We start from the raw sequence: 17,696 nt of genomic DNA, 5'->3' as shown, positions 1-17,696 counted from the left end.
TAGATGATCAGAGGCAGATAGCCACTGCGTAAAAAGAACCGTCAATACTGTCACCAAATTGGGAAACCTCGCCGAAAGGGGGTATTACTAGTGGATAGCGACTCTCGAGACGTCAATGACCTTGGAGATTCGCTCCTGGAGATCAAAATGTCTGGTTAGCAGGGGAATATAGACTAAGAACATTTCCATTGACGGAAGATCCAACCTTAGTCTCCTCGGAAAACTGAACCATTTCGGCGGACGAACGGGAAATAATTATATCAATACTCGGACCTTGGAGCCAGGAAAGGCGAGTAGAGTCAGCGCAGGAAGTTATTGAATGCGGAGTGCTTGGGCGGAGTTAGAGACGAGCAGTTGAAGTTCAAGAGTTTTCTGGGAACTTTCGAGGCAAAAAAAGCTACCCCCAAAGTCCGCAAGATACCCGTTCTTGCAAACCACATCCAAACTTACAACTATTGTCACGTCTGACAAACATCATTTTTGTCCAGAGTGTCCTGTATCTTTCACTATCCTCTAACGAGAATTTGACTACAAGACAACAGTCAGATACCCTAAATTGAGAGTCGGCAACATGTCCGGCGCGAGGCACTGGTGAGTAACCGCTTTTTACTTATGACACAACGCTACAACGCAAACCAAAAGATTGACCAGGAGCCTCTTAACTTTCTAGGGAGCAAGATAAGGAGGCCACCGTTTACATTGGTAATCTCGATGAACGGGTCACCGATAGCCTGGTATGGGAGCTGATGCTGCAGGCTGGGCGCATCGTTAATGTTCACCTTCCCAAAGATCGAGTGACGCAGTCACACCAGGGTTACGGCTTTGTGGAATTCATAAGCGAGGAGGATGCTGAATATGCTTCGCGAATAATGAACGGGATTCGCCTTTATGGGAAACCTATACGAGTCAACAAGGCATCTGCCGATAAACAAAAAGCCGTGGAAATCGGAGCAGAGCTCTTTGTTGGAAATCTTGATCCGTTGGTCACGGAGCAGGTCCTCTATGACACGTTCAGTCGCTTCGGAACGCTCGTCAATATTCCAAAGGTAAGGCGACAATAAATGTCTGCCTAATAAAAATTTTTCCTCTTCTGCAACAAGCTAACAAACTGTAGGTTGCACGCGATGATAACAACCTTTCCAAGGGCTATGGATTCGTATCATTTGCCGACTTCGAGTCCTCAGATGCTGCTATTGCCAACATGAACGGGCAGTATCTAATGAACAAACAAGTTTCCGTGCAGTACGCCTATAAAAAAGACGGCAAAGGTGAAAGGCACGGTGATCAGGCAGAACGAATGCTGGCTGCGCAGGCTCGCAAGCATAATGTCCGTCCGCCAACACAGCCGCTTCCTCCGCAATTCACCAACCCAGGAACTCCTATGGCAGCCGCTGCGATGGCTAATGGAGAAGGCACACAAGTGTTGAGCGCCGCTCCGCCGGAATTAGCAACGGGAAGAGGCGTACCGCCGCCTAACTTGGGCTTTCAGAGCGTACCTCCGCCGCAACCTAATCGGCAACTCCCTCCTACCGCTCCCTTGGCAAACCCACCTCCCGGTTTACCGGCAAGACCTCCGCCCTCGCGAGCCGGTTACGGTGGCCCTCAGACATTTCTTCCCCCTGCTTTCAATACTGCTGGTCAACAGCCACCCTTCCCACAGCAAGCAGCACCGCCGCCGGGGTTCGCGCCACCGGGTTTCGGTCCCCCATCAGGAACCCCGAACCCTCCACCATTACCACCGGGCTTCCCGCAACCTGGTTATGGTGGCGGCCGCTGAGCTTTGGATCGTTCGTATTTGCACTTTAAACGAGCATTGATGCAGAAATATATCTCTCATGAATTACTTTTGACGACAATGGTCTTTTCCCACAGTTTCGCTGCGATACGAGTCGACGAGAGCATGTGGTTCAGGTGATTCCCTATCCTGTGTATTAAAGCACGCCACTACATGGCAGATCAGTTTTTGTTCTCCAGGAACCCTATTGAGCTAACTAATCCATTGATAATGAGGTAGAAGTTTGGGGGCGAAATTACATGATTGATCAGGGTTTTATATTCCTTCCATTAGTCTTGCGGTGAGGCAGCATGTTATTACCCAAAGTGGTATCATTCAGCGGCGGGTATATATTGCGATTGTACTTGATTCACATGAGACGTGGCAAGTGAACTGCTCATACTCTGATGCGATATTGGCATCTAGCTATACAGACCAACCTACGAAGATGGCCAGCATGTTTTGATTACAATAGAAGAAGTGACATTCGGTGGCATCAAATACTTCATTCATAGCTGTTTCCTCCTGCATGTTCACGAAATTGGAGGGACTTCAGGACAGGGACACGCCTGATGAGCATAAGAAAATGAGAGAAGGGCAAATGAAAGCTGGGTCAGCGAAGAAGAGCAACTGCTGCTTCGGAAGGGCAGATGCCAAATGGCGGTGCAAACGATAGGCGACAGACAGCGATAGGGAATTAGAAATCGGAGCAGGAGTAGTGGTTAAGAGAATGACACGAACTTCGGGTCCCTTGGCCGACCGTCAGGACCGATATTGTGGGTAGCAAACCGTCGTTCTGTGTAGATGCGTCGAGCTTCATCGAAGGTAACATTCTGCGTCTTCATGATCTTCTGCACCTCGCGTTTTGCTTTGTTGTCTAAGCCGGCTCTTGAGTCGCCATCTGCGATGTTGGACGATATATCGAACTGTGATGAGGAGAGGCCCGCCTCCAGGTCCCCCGCAAAGCTGGAGGGAAGGCGAGCATAAAGATGATCCGGGACTGGGATTAAGGGCAACCACCGGGACCGGGCGAGATAAAGCGCTGCCAACGGGCGTCAGGTTGGTTATAACCAAGGTATACAGTTTGTGGATCAGACATACCAGTCCCGCAAATCACGACAGCAAAGGTGAGGAAATAAAGAGTATAGTACGCCATATTGACCGCGTATATGCAATTACACGGACTTCGGCGAGTAAATATTGATGTTGCTATGTTAGTTAATATGACTTCCTACTGCGGGTGTACCGGAATACTGGCGGCAAGGCAGATGGGAATTGTGATGTGTGGCAACTCGTCAGGGATTCATCAGGTAGAAGCCAGTAACGTGTGACGCTGGCCGGGCAGGATACTGCCACAACCAGCTACAAAGTAAGCATCTGAACAGAAAGACGGTGAAATATAGTTGGCACTCAAAATATCATGCCCAACAATGTTAAAGCCGGATCAATATCAAGCTGAGAAAGGCAGGTTCGGAGTACCTTGGCTAGCACGTAAGGTACAGATAAGGTAGCTCATCGGCACCAAGATATGATTGGAAGCAGCCTGGCCGGTATGGGGAGGGGGGCGGGCGCACGTCTTTGGGGCTCTTCCTGAATGACTTAATCTTGAAGGTCAGACTATTCCGAAAACGGTCGCCTTAGCGAGATTGTTGGATTCTGTTCTTGGCACGGGCGCACACAATAACGATCCCAGGCAATTCAAGTATACCAGCCTCGCGTCGAGTTCGATCTGTTCCCATTCAATCAGCTTGAAAAAGACATTTCACAATGGCCGCCGAAAGAACAAACGTTTCCAGCGACCTTGTCTGGCAGATCACTCGTACGTTTATCTCTTTTTTGCCGTTACCTAACCTTTCTACTCCGGAGTAACGGAGTTTTCTGTGTCTTTTGCTCTGCCCATACTGTCCGTTAACATCCTTAATTTTTGCTGATTCATATGCTCTGAACAGGCAGCCAGAATGCTTTTCTGGTCAAGCGGAGGACCGGTGGTGGCTCCCAGTTCTCCCGCGATCCCCTGAACCTGCAAAACAAGCAGTCTTTCAAGGTACAATCCTGAAGATCAATTATGATTCCGATGGCACTAGAAACGCTGACTTCAATACTCTGTATAGTATGCTGGCTATGCCAACACCAAGGTACTTCATACATCATCAACTTGCAGACTTTCGATAATAAAGAAGAATTGTGTCTAAGCTCTTATGAACAGGCGGTCGGTGTGCAGGCTACTGAGAACGGCGGTGTTGTTGTCATCACCAAGAAGCCTGGCAACCCTCAGCAGCCCGCGAAGAACCTGGTCAGCGTCAGCTGGGGCCCTAACGCTGCCACCCGCAAGTAAGCAGAACAACCTATTTCCCACCGATTTGCCGGGTGGCTTTGTATCAGGCCGGTTTTGCTAATCAGGGGCATTGTTCTATGGCACAGGATCTACAAGGCTGTAGCAAGCAAGACTGCCAAGAACGGCTACCGCGCCGACCTCCGTGAAGATGCCGTTGCTCGTGTGAGCGCCATCCGTCGCTCCCAGAAGCCCAAGAAGGACGCTGCCCCCAAGAAGCTCAGAGGCGCTCAGGCCAGAAAGGCTGCGGAGCAGAAGACGGAGTAAATACAAATCTCAGCAACAAAAACGCCGAAGACAAGAGGTCAAGGAACGGGCGCGTCGACTGAAATAGAGCCGTGCTGGTCAAGGGCGAAAGCGTCCCTGTAATTTAGCAATATCGTTATTGGGTATTGTCCTTCCGAGGCCATCAGCAATCTCAGCACCATAAAAAAGAAAGCGAGAATCAAATGCCGTGCAGAATGGTTGAGTCCAGATTACGTTTGCCGGGCCATAGGACAAAAACTCCGTAATTTAGATCGCGTAGTTCTCTACTGATAGATGTCCTACGGCATGGTCATTACTTGCAGTTGGCACATGTTCCGGATTTTCAACGATTGCAGCCGCTTGTCGGGCCGAAACATATTCTAGAACCTGTTGGGACAGAGCTTGGAGCTTTCAGCTTTTGCCGCATGTAACACTCAACACCCGCCTTTTCCCGAGTTCATGATGGATAGATGGAATCAACTCTCAAATTCGGTAGGTTCCTCGGTGATACATATCGTGGAACACACGAAAATTGTCGGAATCTGGTGCGCTTCGGATTGGATCAAGTGGACTCCCACGTACCTTACATTTATGGACAAGAGACATGAGAAAGTTTCTCGGCCTGTATCATGACAGTACCATCGGGGACATGGATATAGGTAAGCTGTGAACTGGATGTAGGAGATAGCTATGTACTTCTGGTGCTCTGTAGACTAGGTAAACAGTCTCAGCAGGGTGGAACTGATAGACGATGCGAAAAGGATATCCCAGGGTCATTCTTCTATATAAACCTACCATAAGATGGCGAGAGTATAGGTAGCGGTTAATACCGATGGATGTGATAAGTCCGCGGTTGATCTTCCTTGGGTAATTACCATCGGTGTCAGGAAGTTTCCGGTAAGATCAATGATTACTCTGTACATAGATACGCAAACATCGGACTAGAACTGTGGGAGCTCTCCTAAATACACTCCCCACATGTGATCTCCGTTGCCGGTCTACCCCTCCGCAACGCAGGTCTGTATGAGAGCAACAGAGCTATAATCATAATAATTAGTCTTGATAAGGACTGGATAATGGTTGGACATGCATGCATTATTTCCTTACCTACCCGAGACAGTACTGATGGGCATCATATACCTGGCCGTCGCCGCGTTCCTGTATCTATAAGAACTAGTTAATTGCCCTTATTATTATGATTGTACAGATCTCCATCTCCTAAAGAAATTGCCAAGTTTTTTTATCATCAATTCCTCAAGAAATGTACGTCCAGTGGGATCTATGAACCTATAGATAGCTCTTGTTTCTACTATTCGCACTGTTTGTTTGTGCCTTCCCCGTTCATCCCCTTCCCAACCCCAAATATGGCGCGTTGTTTGTTCCCGTTTGGTTTACCGTTACCCCTCCCTACAGTACTCCTGCATGCCCCTCCGTAGCTCCCTCTATCCCTCCTGCTCCACCCCCGCTCTACCTCAAGTGCTTTCTTTCACCTTCGACCGGTCGTTCTCCTTCCATCAACAATTCCCCAATCTTGCGTTGGTCCGATTCTGTCAGTCCGTCTTACTCACACGCGATACAGATACAGTGCTTTCTTGTTCTTAATCAACAGCTACCAAGCATAAAGCTCTAATCTCTCATCATGGTCAAGGCGGGTAAGCATCTGATCTGCTTCCTCTGAGACCACCGAAAGATTTATCCTACTAATTCATTCCTATAGCTGTTCTCGGAGCCTCTGGTGGCATTGGCCAGGTATGTACCCTCTGACTTTATGAGTCACCGCTTATCACATAGTCACGTACTGATATTCATTCTCGTCGCGTCTTTAGCCTCTATCTCTTCTGTTGAAGGCATGCCCTCTGGTTGATGAGCTTGCTCTCTACGATGTCGTCAACACCCCCGGCGTCGCTGCGGATCTGTCTCACATCTCTTCTGTCGCTGTATGTGACAACTGCCTAGGCCCATCAACTCGAGTGACTAAATCCTCGATCCTGACTCGCACTTACAGAAAGTCTCCGGCTACCTTCCCAAAGACGATGGTCTGAAGAATGCATTGACTGACACTGATGTTGTCGTCATTCCTGCTGGAATCCCTCGTTAGTACTCCTATTCGCCAGAAATGAAAAGTAACTGCTGCTCTTCTTCTGACTCAATTCTTCCCAACAGGCAAGCCTGGCATGAGTCGTGACGATCTTTTCAAGGTGAATGCTGGTATCGTCCGCGACTTGGTGACGGGAATCGCACAGTACTGCCCCAAGGCTTTTGTACTCATCATCTCGAATCCTGTAAACTCCACAGTCCCAATCGCCGCTGAGGTGCTCAAGAAACAGGGTGTCTTCGATCCCAAGCGCCTCTTTGGAGTCACCACTCTGGATGTTGTCCGTGCAGAGACCTTCACTCAAGAATATTCCGGACAGAAGGATCCATCCAAAGTTCAAATTCCTGTCGTTGGCGGGCACTCTGGCGAGACCATCGTTCCCCTCTTTAGCAAGGCTTCCCCTGCCTTGGATATTCCTGCAGACAAGTATGACGCACTTGTGAACCGTGAGTGTCTGCACTATATCTACAGCTATTTGCAACTGGCGACTGACTCGTCCGTAGGTGTCCAGTTCGGCGGAGATGAGGTAGTCAAGGCTAAAGATGGCGCCGGCTCCGCCACTTTGTCCATGGCTTATGCTGGCTTCAGGTCTGCCACTTTCTCCGGAGCTTGAATCCGCCTCCCTGCTAATTCGAGGTAGATTTGCCGAAAGGGTTATCAGGGCTTCGCAGGGCCAGTCAGGCATTGTCGAACCCACTTACATTTACTTGCGAGGTGTCACTGGTGGCGAGGAAATCGCCAACGACACAGGTGTTGAGTTCTTCTCGACTCTTGTCGAACTCGGAGTAAGTGTTTCCACGTCTCCAGCACAGACCATTCTCATATAGTATATGCTAAATGCAAAAAAGCCTAATGGCGCGGAGAAAGCCATCAACATTCTCCAGGGCGTCACCGAGCAGGAAAAGACGCTCCTCGAGGCTTGCACCAAGGGCCTTAAGGGCAACATCGAAAAGGGCATCGAATTCGTCAAGAATACCCCACCAAAGTAAACTCGCCTATCCCCGTCAAACAAGCTCACCCCCATTGGCCAGCCGCACCGTTGTCTTCCCTGAAGAGCACTTGTCGGTGGCATTTTCCCCTCCCCGAAGAGCTCACCACAATTGAAAAGGACGTCGCTGATCAAAGCTATCCCGGAAAGATAGGCTCTAAATTATAAGGTTGATGAAGACTGATGGAGGAGGTGGCCGTGGGGTTGATCATTAGGTTCTTGAAATGCAGGGCCCTAGAGACATGCATGCAGAAACGAAATGAATCCTTTTTTTTCTTTTTTGCTTTTAATGTGAGCCCTGTTGCAGTGTAAATGAGATAATTGACTGAGCCTGCCATCGCGACGAGAGACAAGAGGGGTCTTTGGTGTTATTTCATCTGGTGCCTTCTAGCAAATTCACCGTCCCCAGCGTTCAGGGCCTTGGCTGAACTGTTTTGATTTGGAACGTCGCCCCGGGAAGCTCAGACGTTTCGGCTTGTACAGTGGTGGCAATGCCCATGTTCGATAAAGCACCACGAATGACGCCGCACGGAAACCAGAGAAACTGGGGTCATGTCCAAATGTCAGAATGACGATGAAGGTAGGAATATGGGGCCTTGCCCACCGCTTGTGCCATAGCAGTCGCCTCGCTTCGAGAAGCCGTACTCATTCTTGCAAATGGTCGAAACGAGTTATCTGTGAGGACGTAGACACCCTGAAAGATAGGATATACCACTGTCAGCTTCTATCCGTGAAAGACCCTGAACACTCAAGCGCATTAAGTTTGGTCTAAAGTCGCTTCCGTGTACTAACCCGGTGATTTGTTTTCAAATTATCCACTTGTTTCCTGAAAAGAACGGTCCACAGATCCTTGCACAGAAACTTGATAACATCGAGATTGTCTGTGAAACGAGGGCGATCGCGAGAAAATCTGCCCGGTGAGAAGATGCGAGAGGGATATGTCAGCTGCATTTGCGTTCAGTCAAGCCCTGTTCAGGGAGATCGCCTCTGCCTTATGTTCATCCGAACACATGTTCCATCCCTCAAGTACTAGACAGAATGTGTCGCTGGCTTACCGTTCCGCAAGTCCTTGACCAACTCGGTAGCCTATAGACTCTAGTCGAAAGAATGTCGACTCCCTGATTTCGTCATCATCTGAAGCTTTGTCATTGAGTGCCAATTCCCTTGCTAAGCGTTCGGCCATTGGAACGAGCTCTATCAGAAGAAAGTCTAGGCATGAGGTACTCAGGAAGCGAGCATGAGGATCAGAGCTATTGATAGATGAGACAGATGCATCAAACGACATCTCGATGAGTCCGTGTGGAAATTGTCTGCGAGATATACAATACGTTATTTCCAATCTGAAAATTGTAGGATAACGCTAAACCTCAGCTCAGATAACTTCGTTTTCCATATCCGTGATCATGAGTATTTGCGGAGGTGGACTCAGAACTCCGCAACGTGGTTTTGGTCCTTTTGATAAGGTAATGCTTGGACTTACTCCCTAACTTCTGCCGCCCGACTTCTGTAATCACAACAATTTCATCCTACTACACTGACAAATTCAACTTACTATAAAAATCTCTAACGACGAAATCTACATGCAGATTGGTATCATCTGTAGCATCTGCATTTCAATGAACATGTTCAGAGCCATTGAGGGCGTTTAATGCATGTGGGAAATGAGCCAAATTTAATAGTAGTGAACTGTTGTTACCTCACCAACTAACAGGGTTTATTGGACCATGTCTAATGTTGCTCCTCCTCATCGAAACTCGCCCAACGTGCCTATGCCCAGCAATAACGCCTGGACCCAATTGCGCCATGCCCCCATGCAAATATGTATGTCTCGCTAGATCTCATCACGCATCAAAACCACCAATATGTCTAGGTGACTCCGAATTAGTCTGGTTCGTAAAAGAGAAATTTCCTCCGTTTACAAGGCCGCTGCTAAACGAGTTACGAAATGCTGGTCGAGCATAAGCCCGATGGGGAGCATTTGATCCCAGACGCTTAGCTGGTCTGACTGGGGAAAGATCGCCATCATCATCACTACCAGTCAGATCGATCACTTGGGCTGCCGGGCGTTTGTTAGTGGACAGACGAGCTGCAGATGATGTCGCTGACGGCTCCCGGGATTGAGCCGGTGTCCTCTCTAGGGAGAGGCCCGATGCTGAGAGCGACTCCTGCTTCACATGCACAATTCCAGGTTCTTTGATCTCGATCAGCTCGTCCTCGTCCTCTGTCGCCGGAGTGACGCCCCAGCGCCTTTGCACTCGTCTTCCTTTGGACTCGACCACTTCCCGTCCGGTTCAATAATGACCTGTTCCACATCCGGCGATGTGGAATGAAGTATATCATCAACATATCTTCACAGTTAGTTTATTTTACGTGACAGTTGCGAATTCGCGCAGCTTACTGATCAACTTGCAATGATTCATAGCTGGTGGCCTTGGAACAAACCGGACATGACCATGTAGGCGCTTGCTCCTGCAACTGTAAGAACGACGATGCATCAAAACACTGGTTATGCGTGCAGACGACAGTGCGACAGGGGACCTCGATCCGCAGCGTGGAAAGAGGACATTTCAAGGACATGACAGTGGAGGTGGCAACGATGTCAGAATCCTCTGCTCTATTCTTCACTGCAAACCATTAGAGGAATGCGATGCATGGGAAGGATAGGCGGGTACATACTTTCTCGTAATACTTGCTCTTTTGTGATCGTTTTCCTCCTCTTCAATTCCAAGACAAGGTCTTCAATGGGATGGCGCTGGACTAGGTTCACAAGAACGAAAAATCTCTACAAGATAGTCAGGAAGAATGCATAATGGGCACTGACATGATGGAATGAGCTGAGCATGGGTGGGCCTGAAAGGGACGGCTTGCCTTCTGCGTAAGCGCATAAGTCATAACAATATGATTGGGATACCCGGGCTTTTTGCGGATATAATTCGTCACATCCGCGGGCCTTGTTGTACCAGGTTTATTCTTGAGGCCCTTCAGATTAGCCTTGACCTCGTCCAAATTCGCTTTGAGCTCAACTTGGTGAGGGAAAGCAATATCGGACTTGGTGTATTGATTGAGGCCACTGTCCGCTGCGCAATAAACCATTACCCGAATATTGGGATCAGCTTGCAATCTTGAAGCTACAGTTGGGGTGAGGACGACTTTCAGCTCGACATTGTCCCTGGTTTGCTCCCGTACTTAAGAAGTTAGACTTGACTGGTGGTTGATCTCAGCTGATAGGATCAATGCTCACTTTTGCATTCTACAGTAGGAGTAAGCTGCTCCAAGATTGTATAGAACGGGCTGTCTTTGAAAGTAATGCGGCCTGAAAACACATGAGCAACGATCATAGAGAAATGAAGTGTGCACAGGTTACCAGGTGTGAATCCATGCGATGACATTGGTATAGTCAAAGGCGTTGGCCTATGCTGTGTTTGTATTGGCGGGGTAATAGGTGATGCGTGATATGGTTGACTTGGGAGAGGTTGTTGTGTCGTTGATGGCCCAGGCATCGCGCGATGCGCTGTAGCATAAATGAATCTCCTTAGATTATCATAACGCTCAGTATGACCTCCTTGGTTGAGTCGCTCAATATCTAGATAATCCAGTCAACAGAGTTTTAGGCAGTCTCAGTGTTCTTGAACACCAATTGAAATGAAAACAAAGTAGCAAATAGAGGGAGAACGAACAGTCTATTATCCGGAGTTGTAGCGATGCTTTAACACCAGAAACAGCGAGCCCCTCACTCCTTAAGATATCTTTAAGCTGTGCATTCGTGAGTGTCTTTATCAAAGCAACAACGCTCTGGAGCTCAGACGACTGAACGGCAGAGGCCATGATTCCGAGCTGATATGACGAGTGCGGATGGCAGAGTATAAATTAACTCAAGCAGTGTGGTTAGAGGCGAATGCGCTTAGATTGCCAGCTCTATTGACAAACATTTCAACTCTTATCTTATTGACAGTTTCGATTCTCGGCAGGAAGATCAGATGAGGTAGTAGAAGAACAAAGAAAAGGCAAGAAAAAGAAAAACAAAAGGAAGCTGTATACATTTATGACCAAAACTCCTGTCGCATCTGAGGTGCGACAGAGCGAATAGCCCAGTTAAGGTTTCCGAAGTGATGACATAAGATTGGCCCAGAACGAGACTAGAGTGAAGTTCGAGAAAAAATATCTTGTACCTATATCGCGACTTCAACTTTCTCCCCCCACCCCCCCAATTGTTTACCACCTTTCTGATATCCACGTCTCCGATCGTTTTCTCACAACTGCTAAAGTTCTGACAAGTTTTACTCGAAACAAACAACATGGCAAAGAGTGTTCGAGCCAGTGTTTCCAAGCGCAACAGGGCCAAACTCCGGGCCACAGTCTTTGGCCCTGCTACTGATGCGCGGACAGAGAGGCTGTCTGCAAAGTTGAAAGAGCTGGCTTCTCAGCCGATAATCAGAGAACACAAAACTTCAAGTATGGAACTGGATACTACAGGAACTGGTTCGTTGCTCCCACAATCAGTGCTCAATATAGTTCAACTGCATGTTCGTTCTTCAATTAACAGTCTCATTCCACTGTACAGGTAACCAAGTCAAATCTACAGACAGCAAACCATCAGTAATAAATGAAGGTGTGCCTCTCCTCTCCTTTACCCCATCCCAGAGGACCAAATCTTCGCGAAAGAAATCACAATGCTGATATTGGTTTCCTTCTAGACATGGACGTCGACACAATGTCTGTTAAGCACACTCAAAGTCGCTCTAAGAAGTCAGGACGTGTTCAAAAACGCAAGAAGCCCCGTTCCTCCATTGTCTTCCAATCACATCCTTCGAAAACAAAAAAGGGATCTCAAAGGAAGTGATTAATAAATCTCGAAAGCGGACGAATGACATCTGAAAAGCGGCGTTGGGAGTTTTAGCTTGCAAAAGGTACTTGCATTTTTCCAGCTCCACTGCGTCAAACATGTGGGAGCCTTATGGTACAAAACTATCAAGCACAACCATCCCTGGGCGATACTCCCAGATTGGGACTTTGAGTTTGCATACAGAGGTACTAGAAGGAACATGTGCCTCTTATCAAACCATCAAGGATTAATATTTTTGGCTTGAGACCATTCGTTACTATTATTACGGCTATCAATTTTCCACGTATCTGTGTTAAGGTGCATACTCTGGGTATCTTCATAACAAGACGGTGTGCTTAATGCATGCATATACCTCTCTAAAGTCATATAATTTATCAACCTGCTATTGTTATAATTACACAGCTGGACCGTTGGCTATACATAATCTGCTAACCCCATATGGGAGGCGGTGTTCCAGGGTGTGGTTCCCCCTGACATCCCTACGGTAAGATAAGTGGTATAGAATCTCCAATCATTTGATTATACAAAGTCACCTTGAAAATTAAGCTGTATATTTTACAAGTTGAGACCAAGTGCCTTGCAAATAGCACAATATTATCTTCTGCTGTTATCGCCCGCGGTGAGCAACGTCAATTAAATGCGTGTGGATGTTGAGTTTGACAAGCCCGAATCTGATATGATAACCTCCCCGAATCGCAGCTATCGTTCGTCGATACAGCAACAAAGTCAGTTCATCACCTCCGACAATCTGGCTTTCAAATTCGTTCTTCTAGCTTTAGATACCAAAAAAATATTAAAAAAATTTAAAAATAAAATAAAAATAAAAAACTTAGCTAATATGTTGGAGTCCTATCATCAAAGTTAGAACTGTAATCAGAAAGTAGGATACATTGACGTTGCGGAGGTTGCGGAGGTTGCGGAGGTGATCGATATTCTGCCGCTTGAATGCCGTACTTGGTTAGCATGTTGTCCATAATTTTAGTACCTCCTTGACAGGCTTTGGAGACTTCACACAACCTGGCAGCTTATGAGACCTCGATAATCTTAAGCAAGTCGCGGTTGATATGCAACAGGTTTCAATACTCTATTGAGCTCCCTGGCGCTCGGGTCAAAGATATCGAAGCCTGTAAGATGGCTCTCAAATGGGAGCATCGGGCAATTCCAATCGCCAATATACTCATTGTTGTAGCCATGTCGATATTTTCATCCGGATTTTTCCCCTACAAGTCTTTACTTCCAGGACTGGCCACATTCGATGAGACTAATATTAACACTGTGGCACCAAAAGTCTTTGATAGAGTGATTTTCATGGTGATTGATGCTTTGCGCAGGTACGACTAATTGTATCTAAATGCTCAATTCTGTATCCCTAGCTGAGCCTTAATGCTAGTGATTTCGTTTATTCAGAGACTTCCGGGTTCTCTTTCACCCAAAGGTCAACCAGAAGCCACATAATGATTTTGCCACGGGATCTGCTGCTGACTGAGGCATTTCGAGATCAACAGCCTAATCCGTTCTGGAGCGGCTCTACCTTTCACGGCCCATGCCAGCTCTCCAACGGTCACGATGCCACGGCTCAAGGCCATGACAACTGGCTCCGTGCCGTCCTTCTTGGACGTGATATTGAACATCGCAGAGTCTGATACCTCTTCTACCCTCGCATATCAAGATACATGGCTAGCGCAGATAAAGGCGCAGGGAGGTGAGCTTGTCATGTACGGTGATGACACTTGGATCAAGCTATTTCCGGGAGTCTTTGATAGGTCTGATGGGACTACGAGTTTCTTCGTATCGGTCAGTCATAACCAATGAGCGAACAGAAGACACACAAACGGGTCAAATAATTAATAGCCACCTACAGGATTTCACTGAAGTAGATCACAATGTTACTCGCCATGTCCCGCGGGAGCTATCAGAGCGCGATTGGTCGGCCTTCATAATGCACTTTTTGGGATTGGACCATATTGGTCACAAAGCTGGCCCTAAGAGGTGAGACATTCGACTTTCACTTCGCTTTCCGAGTTGTGTCCTAATATCGTAGTCGACATATGATGACAAAGCAACGAGAGATGGACTCGATCGTTGCTCTAATTTATGCCGCAATAGAGGAACAGGAACATCTTCAATCGACTCTGTTTGTTCTGTGCGGAGATCATGGCATGAACGATGCCGGGAATCATGGTGGCTCATCACCGGGAGAAACTTCGCCCGCCTTGCTTTTCATTTCACCGAAGTTTCAGACTAAAAAAAGCCCCGAAGACAGTCCGGTTGAAGCATTTAGCGACTTGCAATACTATCGGACTGTCGAGCAGATGGACATCACGCCGACTCTGGCAGGGCTCCTGGGTTTACCTATTCCGCTGAATAGTCTCGGCATTTTCATACCAGAGTTTCTCATGATGTGGGATAATGGTAATGTCGCCAGTTCCTTTTCGTCCGCAACGTATTTCAAAACTGACATGTTGCCTCTTGGCTCTAGATGCTCACAGAATTGATATCCTGCTTCGAAACGCCAAGCAGATGCTTAACGCAATGAAGGGGACCTTTCCCGATCTAGATCTTGAAGCAACTACTCCTCACGGCTGCGACAAGCAGTTGCCAACAGGTCCTGCCAAAGTTCAGTGTGCCTGGTTTCAAGCACTACAATTGGTCCACGGACTGGAGCGAAACAGAACAACTCGGCCAGATGTCGAATCGGCTCTGCTAAGGGTTCTAAGATCTGCCCAGGAAGTGATGAGCAGCACTGCCAGTAAATACAATACAACAAGACTTTATTTGGGCTTGTCCGTCGCGGCTCTTGCTGTCTTACTCTCTTTTTTTCCAGCATATGGATTGGTCTCGAAGTCCAGCGATGCTGTGACGTTTCTCATGTTGGGCATTATAAGCTACGGTGGTATGATGTTTGCCAGTAGCTACGTGGAGGAAGAGCAACAATTCTGGTATTGGGTCGTCACGGCATGGACCGTCTATTTGCACATAAAATCACTCCGCCCATGGCATGGCTCGAAAGATGCTCGGTTCTCGTTCTCACGGTTTGCAAGATGTATGACAGTTGGGCTGGCCATCTCTTATCGGATTCTCAGACGCTGGAATCAAACAGGCCAAAAATTTGCTGCTGAGCCAGATATTGCGCGAACTTTCTTTCCTCGCCATCAGAACGTCTTGTGGGCCTTGATTATACTGACTTACTTGGATACATGCATGCGTCTTTGTCTCAATTCACCCCCGAGTAGTATCTGGCGTTCTGCAGCTATACTGACGACAATAGCGGCCTTCTTTTTCAAGCTGGTTTTCGTGGCGTCCGACTCGCCCGAGCTTCTTGACGAGTCCCTCCTATCACCCGTACAGAAAAGCCTTGAAGAGATGCCATTGGTTCTACCCGCAAGACTCGTCTTCTGTGGAATTGCCCTACTGGTGGTAACATCGTTCTTTATGATGAATGCCACGCAGAAACGATCTTCTTTAACAGGAGGCGAGTGTTGACCAATTACTACTGCGCGGGTTTTACTGACAAACATTAGTGATCCCGCTGGGCACTATATTTCATGAAAGCCTGACCCTCTTCTTGATAACACAGTCAAAAGCGGTTAATATCCCGATCTTTCTGATGTTTCGACTACAGGCTATGATTCTTGATTCTCTGAAAATGAGCGCTATTGAAGTGACCATTACGTCCTTGCTTTCACAGAATATGACATTTTTTGCATTTGGAGGTTCGAATGCAATATCTTCTGTCGATCTTTCGAACGCATACAACGGGATTGGCAGTTATAGTGTGGTGCTGGTGGGACTCTTGACATTCATAAGCAATTGGGCTGGACCCATATGGTGGGCATCCGCTTCTCGGCTTCTCTACTCAAATCCAACCTTTGCGGAGAGATACGGCCATAGGACCCTCCTAACCTTCCATGCTGCAACATCTTTGATGTCCGTCATGGCGGCTTGTACAATGTTACGGACACATCTTTTCATCTGGACAGTCTTTTCACCAAAATATCTTTATACATTGGCGTGGACTATTCTCAACCATCTGTTTATCAATTTACCGGCTACGGCGAACGTGTCGCAAGTTTTGAACTGGCAATAATGCGTTTCATTCAGTTGCTTGTCGTTAACCGAGTTGCTATGAGGATACAACTGGGCATCGTTTATTCTTAACTGATACATTCCGAATTTGGATGGTCCGCAAGTAGTTGAATAATGTCTGACTCTAAGCAGCCAGCATGATCACAGCATCCCATTGAAAAGATCATCGATGGCGTTCTTCTTCCTCTTCTTCTGGCCCGAAGGTTTTACAGCGATAGTAGCAGTTTCTCTTGCTGCCCTCTGGTGGCTATTCGGTTCTTCTAAACCGTCTTGCTTGTCAGACAGAGAGCCTGGAACAGGGATAAAAGACTCGCTCAACCGAGAAACAACTTCTCCCACATCCTCCTGTTGCAAATTATTAAGGCAAGTCGACGGCCGAAATGCCATTTTCTTTCGATGCAGGGAGTTCATCTCCTTGTCTATTCCTGTCGCTTTAGTTAAACGAGCAAGCGCAGCTACCAGCACTGTGCCTATTGTAGAAAACTGGCCATCGGCTATGACTGTCGAGAATGCCCTGATACATGTTTAGTCATTGAAAATTAATGGACCCAAGGTATCAGAAAATAATGGCAGAGTGATAGGCCACGATAGCGTGACTTACAGGTAACAATGTGGAATGACATGCAAAGCCAGATGCTCTTTAAATAGGCGAGCAGTATGGAAGGCATCGGTCTCCAATGACTTAGCGAGTTTCAGAGTGATGCGTTTCAAGATAGACAACCATTTCCACCATTTCGTGTTCCCGTGCTGATTCTTATTTCGGTGGAAAACTAAATGAAGCAGTGAATGTAAAGCTATGATTTCTTTGACATCCATTACTTCTTTAAAGTACCCTGATGGCAACGAGCTGCTCATGAATCTTGAAGAATAATGTTAACTAGAAGCTCTTGTGCGGAACAAACTATAACCGGCTTTTCGAATCCATGGCATGAGAGCTTCTCATTAGGAATAGACGATGCCAGGAACGGGCGTGATGCAGGTAAAGAACCAAAGGGGGAGGATGAAGCAAGCAAGTAAGCAAGGGAAAAGAAATGCAAGATGAAAAAGGAGAGAGAGAGAAAGTATTCGAAATAGAATAATGATGAAGAGAAATCTACGCCGTGGTTTCGATACCCTTTGTAGACTGGCTCGGTGTTTTATTTTTAAGAAGTGAAGTCAAACTGCTAGCTAGATAAGGAATAAATAGTACTCCACCCACACCCGGAAAATCGTGGTCTCATCACGAAGTTGATCGAGCAACCAACACGCATACGGTTTACAGAGAAATTAATGCCGTTCATGCAAGCCACTAAATGCGATCAGGTCGGCTATTTGCGCTTTCAGATAGAGACA

At 47.2% G+C, this 17,696-nt stretch overlaps 9 protein-coding genes across 9 annotated transcripts; 5 read left to right on the top strand and 4 right to left on the bottom strand.

The window, feature by feature from the left end:
• Positions 1–282: 282 nt before the first annotated feature.
• Positions 283–2,241, top strand: P174DRAFT_144606 (U2 snRNP complex subunit HSH49). Its single transcript, XM_024821140.1, has 3 exons — positions 283–591; positions 671–1,046; positions 1,115–2,241. The coding sequence occupies exons 1-3, from the start codon at positions 572–574 to the stop codon at positions 1,775–1,777; spliced, it is 1,059 nt and encodes a 352-aa protein (XP_024684368.1). The 5' UTR covers positions 283–571; the 3' UTR covers positions 1,778–2,241.
• Positions 2,242–2,496: 255 nt separating this feature from the next.
• Positions 2,497–2,930, bottom strand: P174DRAFT_430106 (DUF2015 domain-containing protein; the record flags this gene model as incomplete). The annotated part of the gene is made up of 2 exons (XM_024825610.1): positions 2,497–2,816; positions 2,876–2,930. 2 exons carry the CDS (start codon positions 2,928–2,930, stop codon positions 2,497–2,499), a joined length of 375 nt encoding a protein of 124 aa, XP_024684367.1.
• Positions 2,931–3,263: 333 nt separating this feature from the next.
• On the top strand, positions 3,264–4,746 carry P174DRAFT_404750 (60S ribosomal protein L28). Its single transcript, XM_024824051.1, has 5 exons — positions 3,264–3,593; positions 3,724–3,818; positions 3,886–3,909; positions 3,981–4,105; positions 4,196–4,746. The coding sequence occupies exons 1-5, from the start codon at positions 3,542–3,544 to the stop codon at positions 4,371–4,373; spliced, it is 474 nt and encodes a 157-aa protein (XP_024684366.1). The 5' UTR covers positions 3,264–3,541; the 3' UTR covers positions 4,374–4,746.
• Positions 4,747–5,550: 804 nt separating this feature from the next.
• Positions 5,551–7,729, top strand: P174DRAFT_387447 (malate dehydrogenase). The gene is made up of 8 exons (XM_024823359.1): positions 5,551–6,004; positions 6,070–6,101; positions 6,179–6,289; positions 6,358–6,445; positions 6,516–6,893; positions 6,951–7,035; positions 7,088–7,232; positions 7,296–7,729. Exons 1-8 carry the CDS (start codon positions 5,992–5,994, stop codon positions 7,434–7,436), a joined length of 993 nt encoding a protein of 330 aa, XP_024684365.1. The 5' UTR covers positions 5,551–5,991; the 3' UTR covers positions 7,437–7,729.
• P174DRAFT_440380 (trafficking protein particle complex subunit) lies at positions 7,704–8,887 on the bottom strand. Its single transcript, XM_024827040.1, has 4 exons — positions 8,491–8,887; positions 8,228–8,345; positions 8,040–8,129; positions 7,704–7,979 (listed from the first exon to the last, which is right to left on the bottom strand). The coding sequence occupies exons 1-4, from the start codon at positions 8,718–8,720 to the stop codon at positions 7,848–7,850; spliced, it is 570 nt and encodes a 189-aa protein (XP_024684364.1). The 5' UTR covers positions 8,721–8,887; the 3' UTR covers positions 7,704–7,847.
• Positions 8,888–9,276: 389 nt separating this feature from the next.
• P174DRAFT_511469 (Siz/PIAS RING finger protein) lies at positions 9,277–11,491 on the bottom strand (the record flags this gene model as incomplete). Its single annotated transcript, XM_024831793.1, has 8 exons — positions 11,113–11,491; positions 10,800–11,018; positions 10,677–10,748; positions 10,304–10,620; positions 10,112–10,217; positions 9,834–10,059; positions 9,707–9,783; positions 9,277–9,656 (listed from the first exon to the last, which is right to left on the bottom strand). The coding sequence occupies exons 1-8, from the start codon at positions 11,258–11,260 to the stop codon at positions 9,277–9,279; spliced, it is 1,545 nt and encodes a 514-aa protein (XP_024684363.1). The 5' UTR covers positions 11,261–11,491.
• Positions 11,492–11,646: 155 nt separating this feature from the next.
• P174DRAFT_440379 (DUF2423 domain-containing protein) lies at positions 11,647–12,663 on the top strand. The gene is made up of 3 exons (XM_024827039.1): positions 11,647–11,914; positions 11,997–12,044; positions 12,130–12,663. Exons 1-3 carry the CDS (start codon positions 11,731–11,733, stop codon positions 12,273–12,275), a joined length of 378 nt encoding a protein of 125 aa, XP_024684362.1. The 5' UTR covers positions 11,647–11,730; the 3' UTR covers positions 12,276–12,663.
• A 591-nt stretch (positions 12,664–13,254) lies between these two features.
• On the top strand, positions 13,255–16,512 carry las21 (mannose-ethanolamine phosphotransferase LAS21). The gene is made up of 7 exons (XM_024828904.1): positions 13,255–13,609; positions 13,669–13,713; positions 13,784–14,072; positions 14,140–14,267; positions 14,320–14,690; positions 14,758–15,750; positions 15,800–16,512. Exons 1-7 carry the CDS (start codon positions 13,410–13,412, stop codon positions 16,363–16,365), a joined length of 2,592 nt encoding a protein of 863 aa, XP_024684361.1. The 5' UTR covers positions 13,255–13,409; the 3' UTR covers positions 16,366–16,512.
• Positions 16,363–17,509, bottom strand: P174DRAFT_440377 (uncharacterized protein). Its single transcript, XM_024827038.1, has 2 exons — positions 16,966–17,509; positions 16,363–16,878 (listed from the first exon to the last, which is right to left on the bottom strand). The coding sequence occupies exons 1-2, from the start codon at positions 17,178–17,180 to the stop codon at positions 16,506–16,508; spliced, it is 588 nt and encodes a 195-aa protein (XP_024684360.1). The 5' UTR covers positions 17,181–17,509; the 3' UTR covers positions 16,363–16,505.
• Positions 17,510–17,696: the final 187 nt, after the last annotated feature.

This window comes from Aspergillus novofumigatus, assembly GCF_002847465.1.
Source record: "Aspergillus novofumigatus IBT 16806 chromosome Unknown P174scaffold_3, whole genome shotgun sequence".
Classification (NCBI taxonomy): Eukaryota; Fungi; Ascomycota; class Eurotiomycetes; order Eurotiales; family Aspergillaceae; genus Aspergillus; species Aspergillus novofumigatus.
Note: the sequence above shows the minus strand (reverse complement) of the source record. Positions and strands in the feature narration are given on the sequence as shown.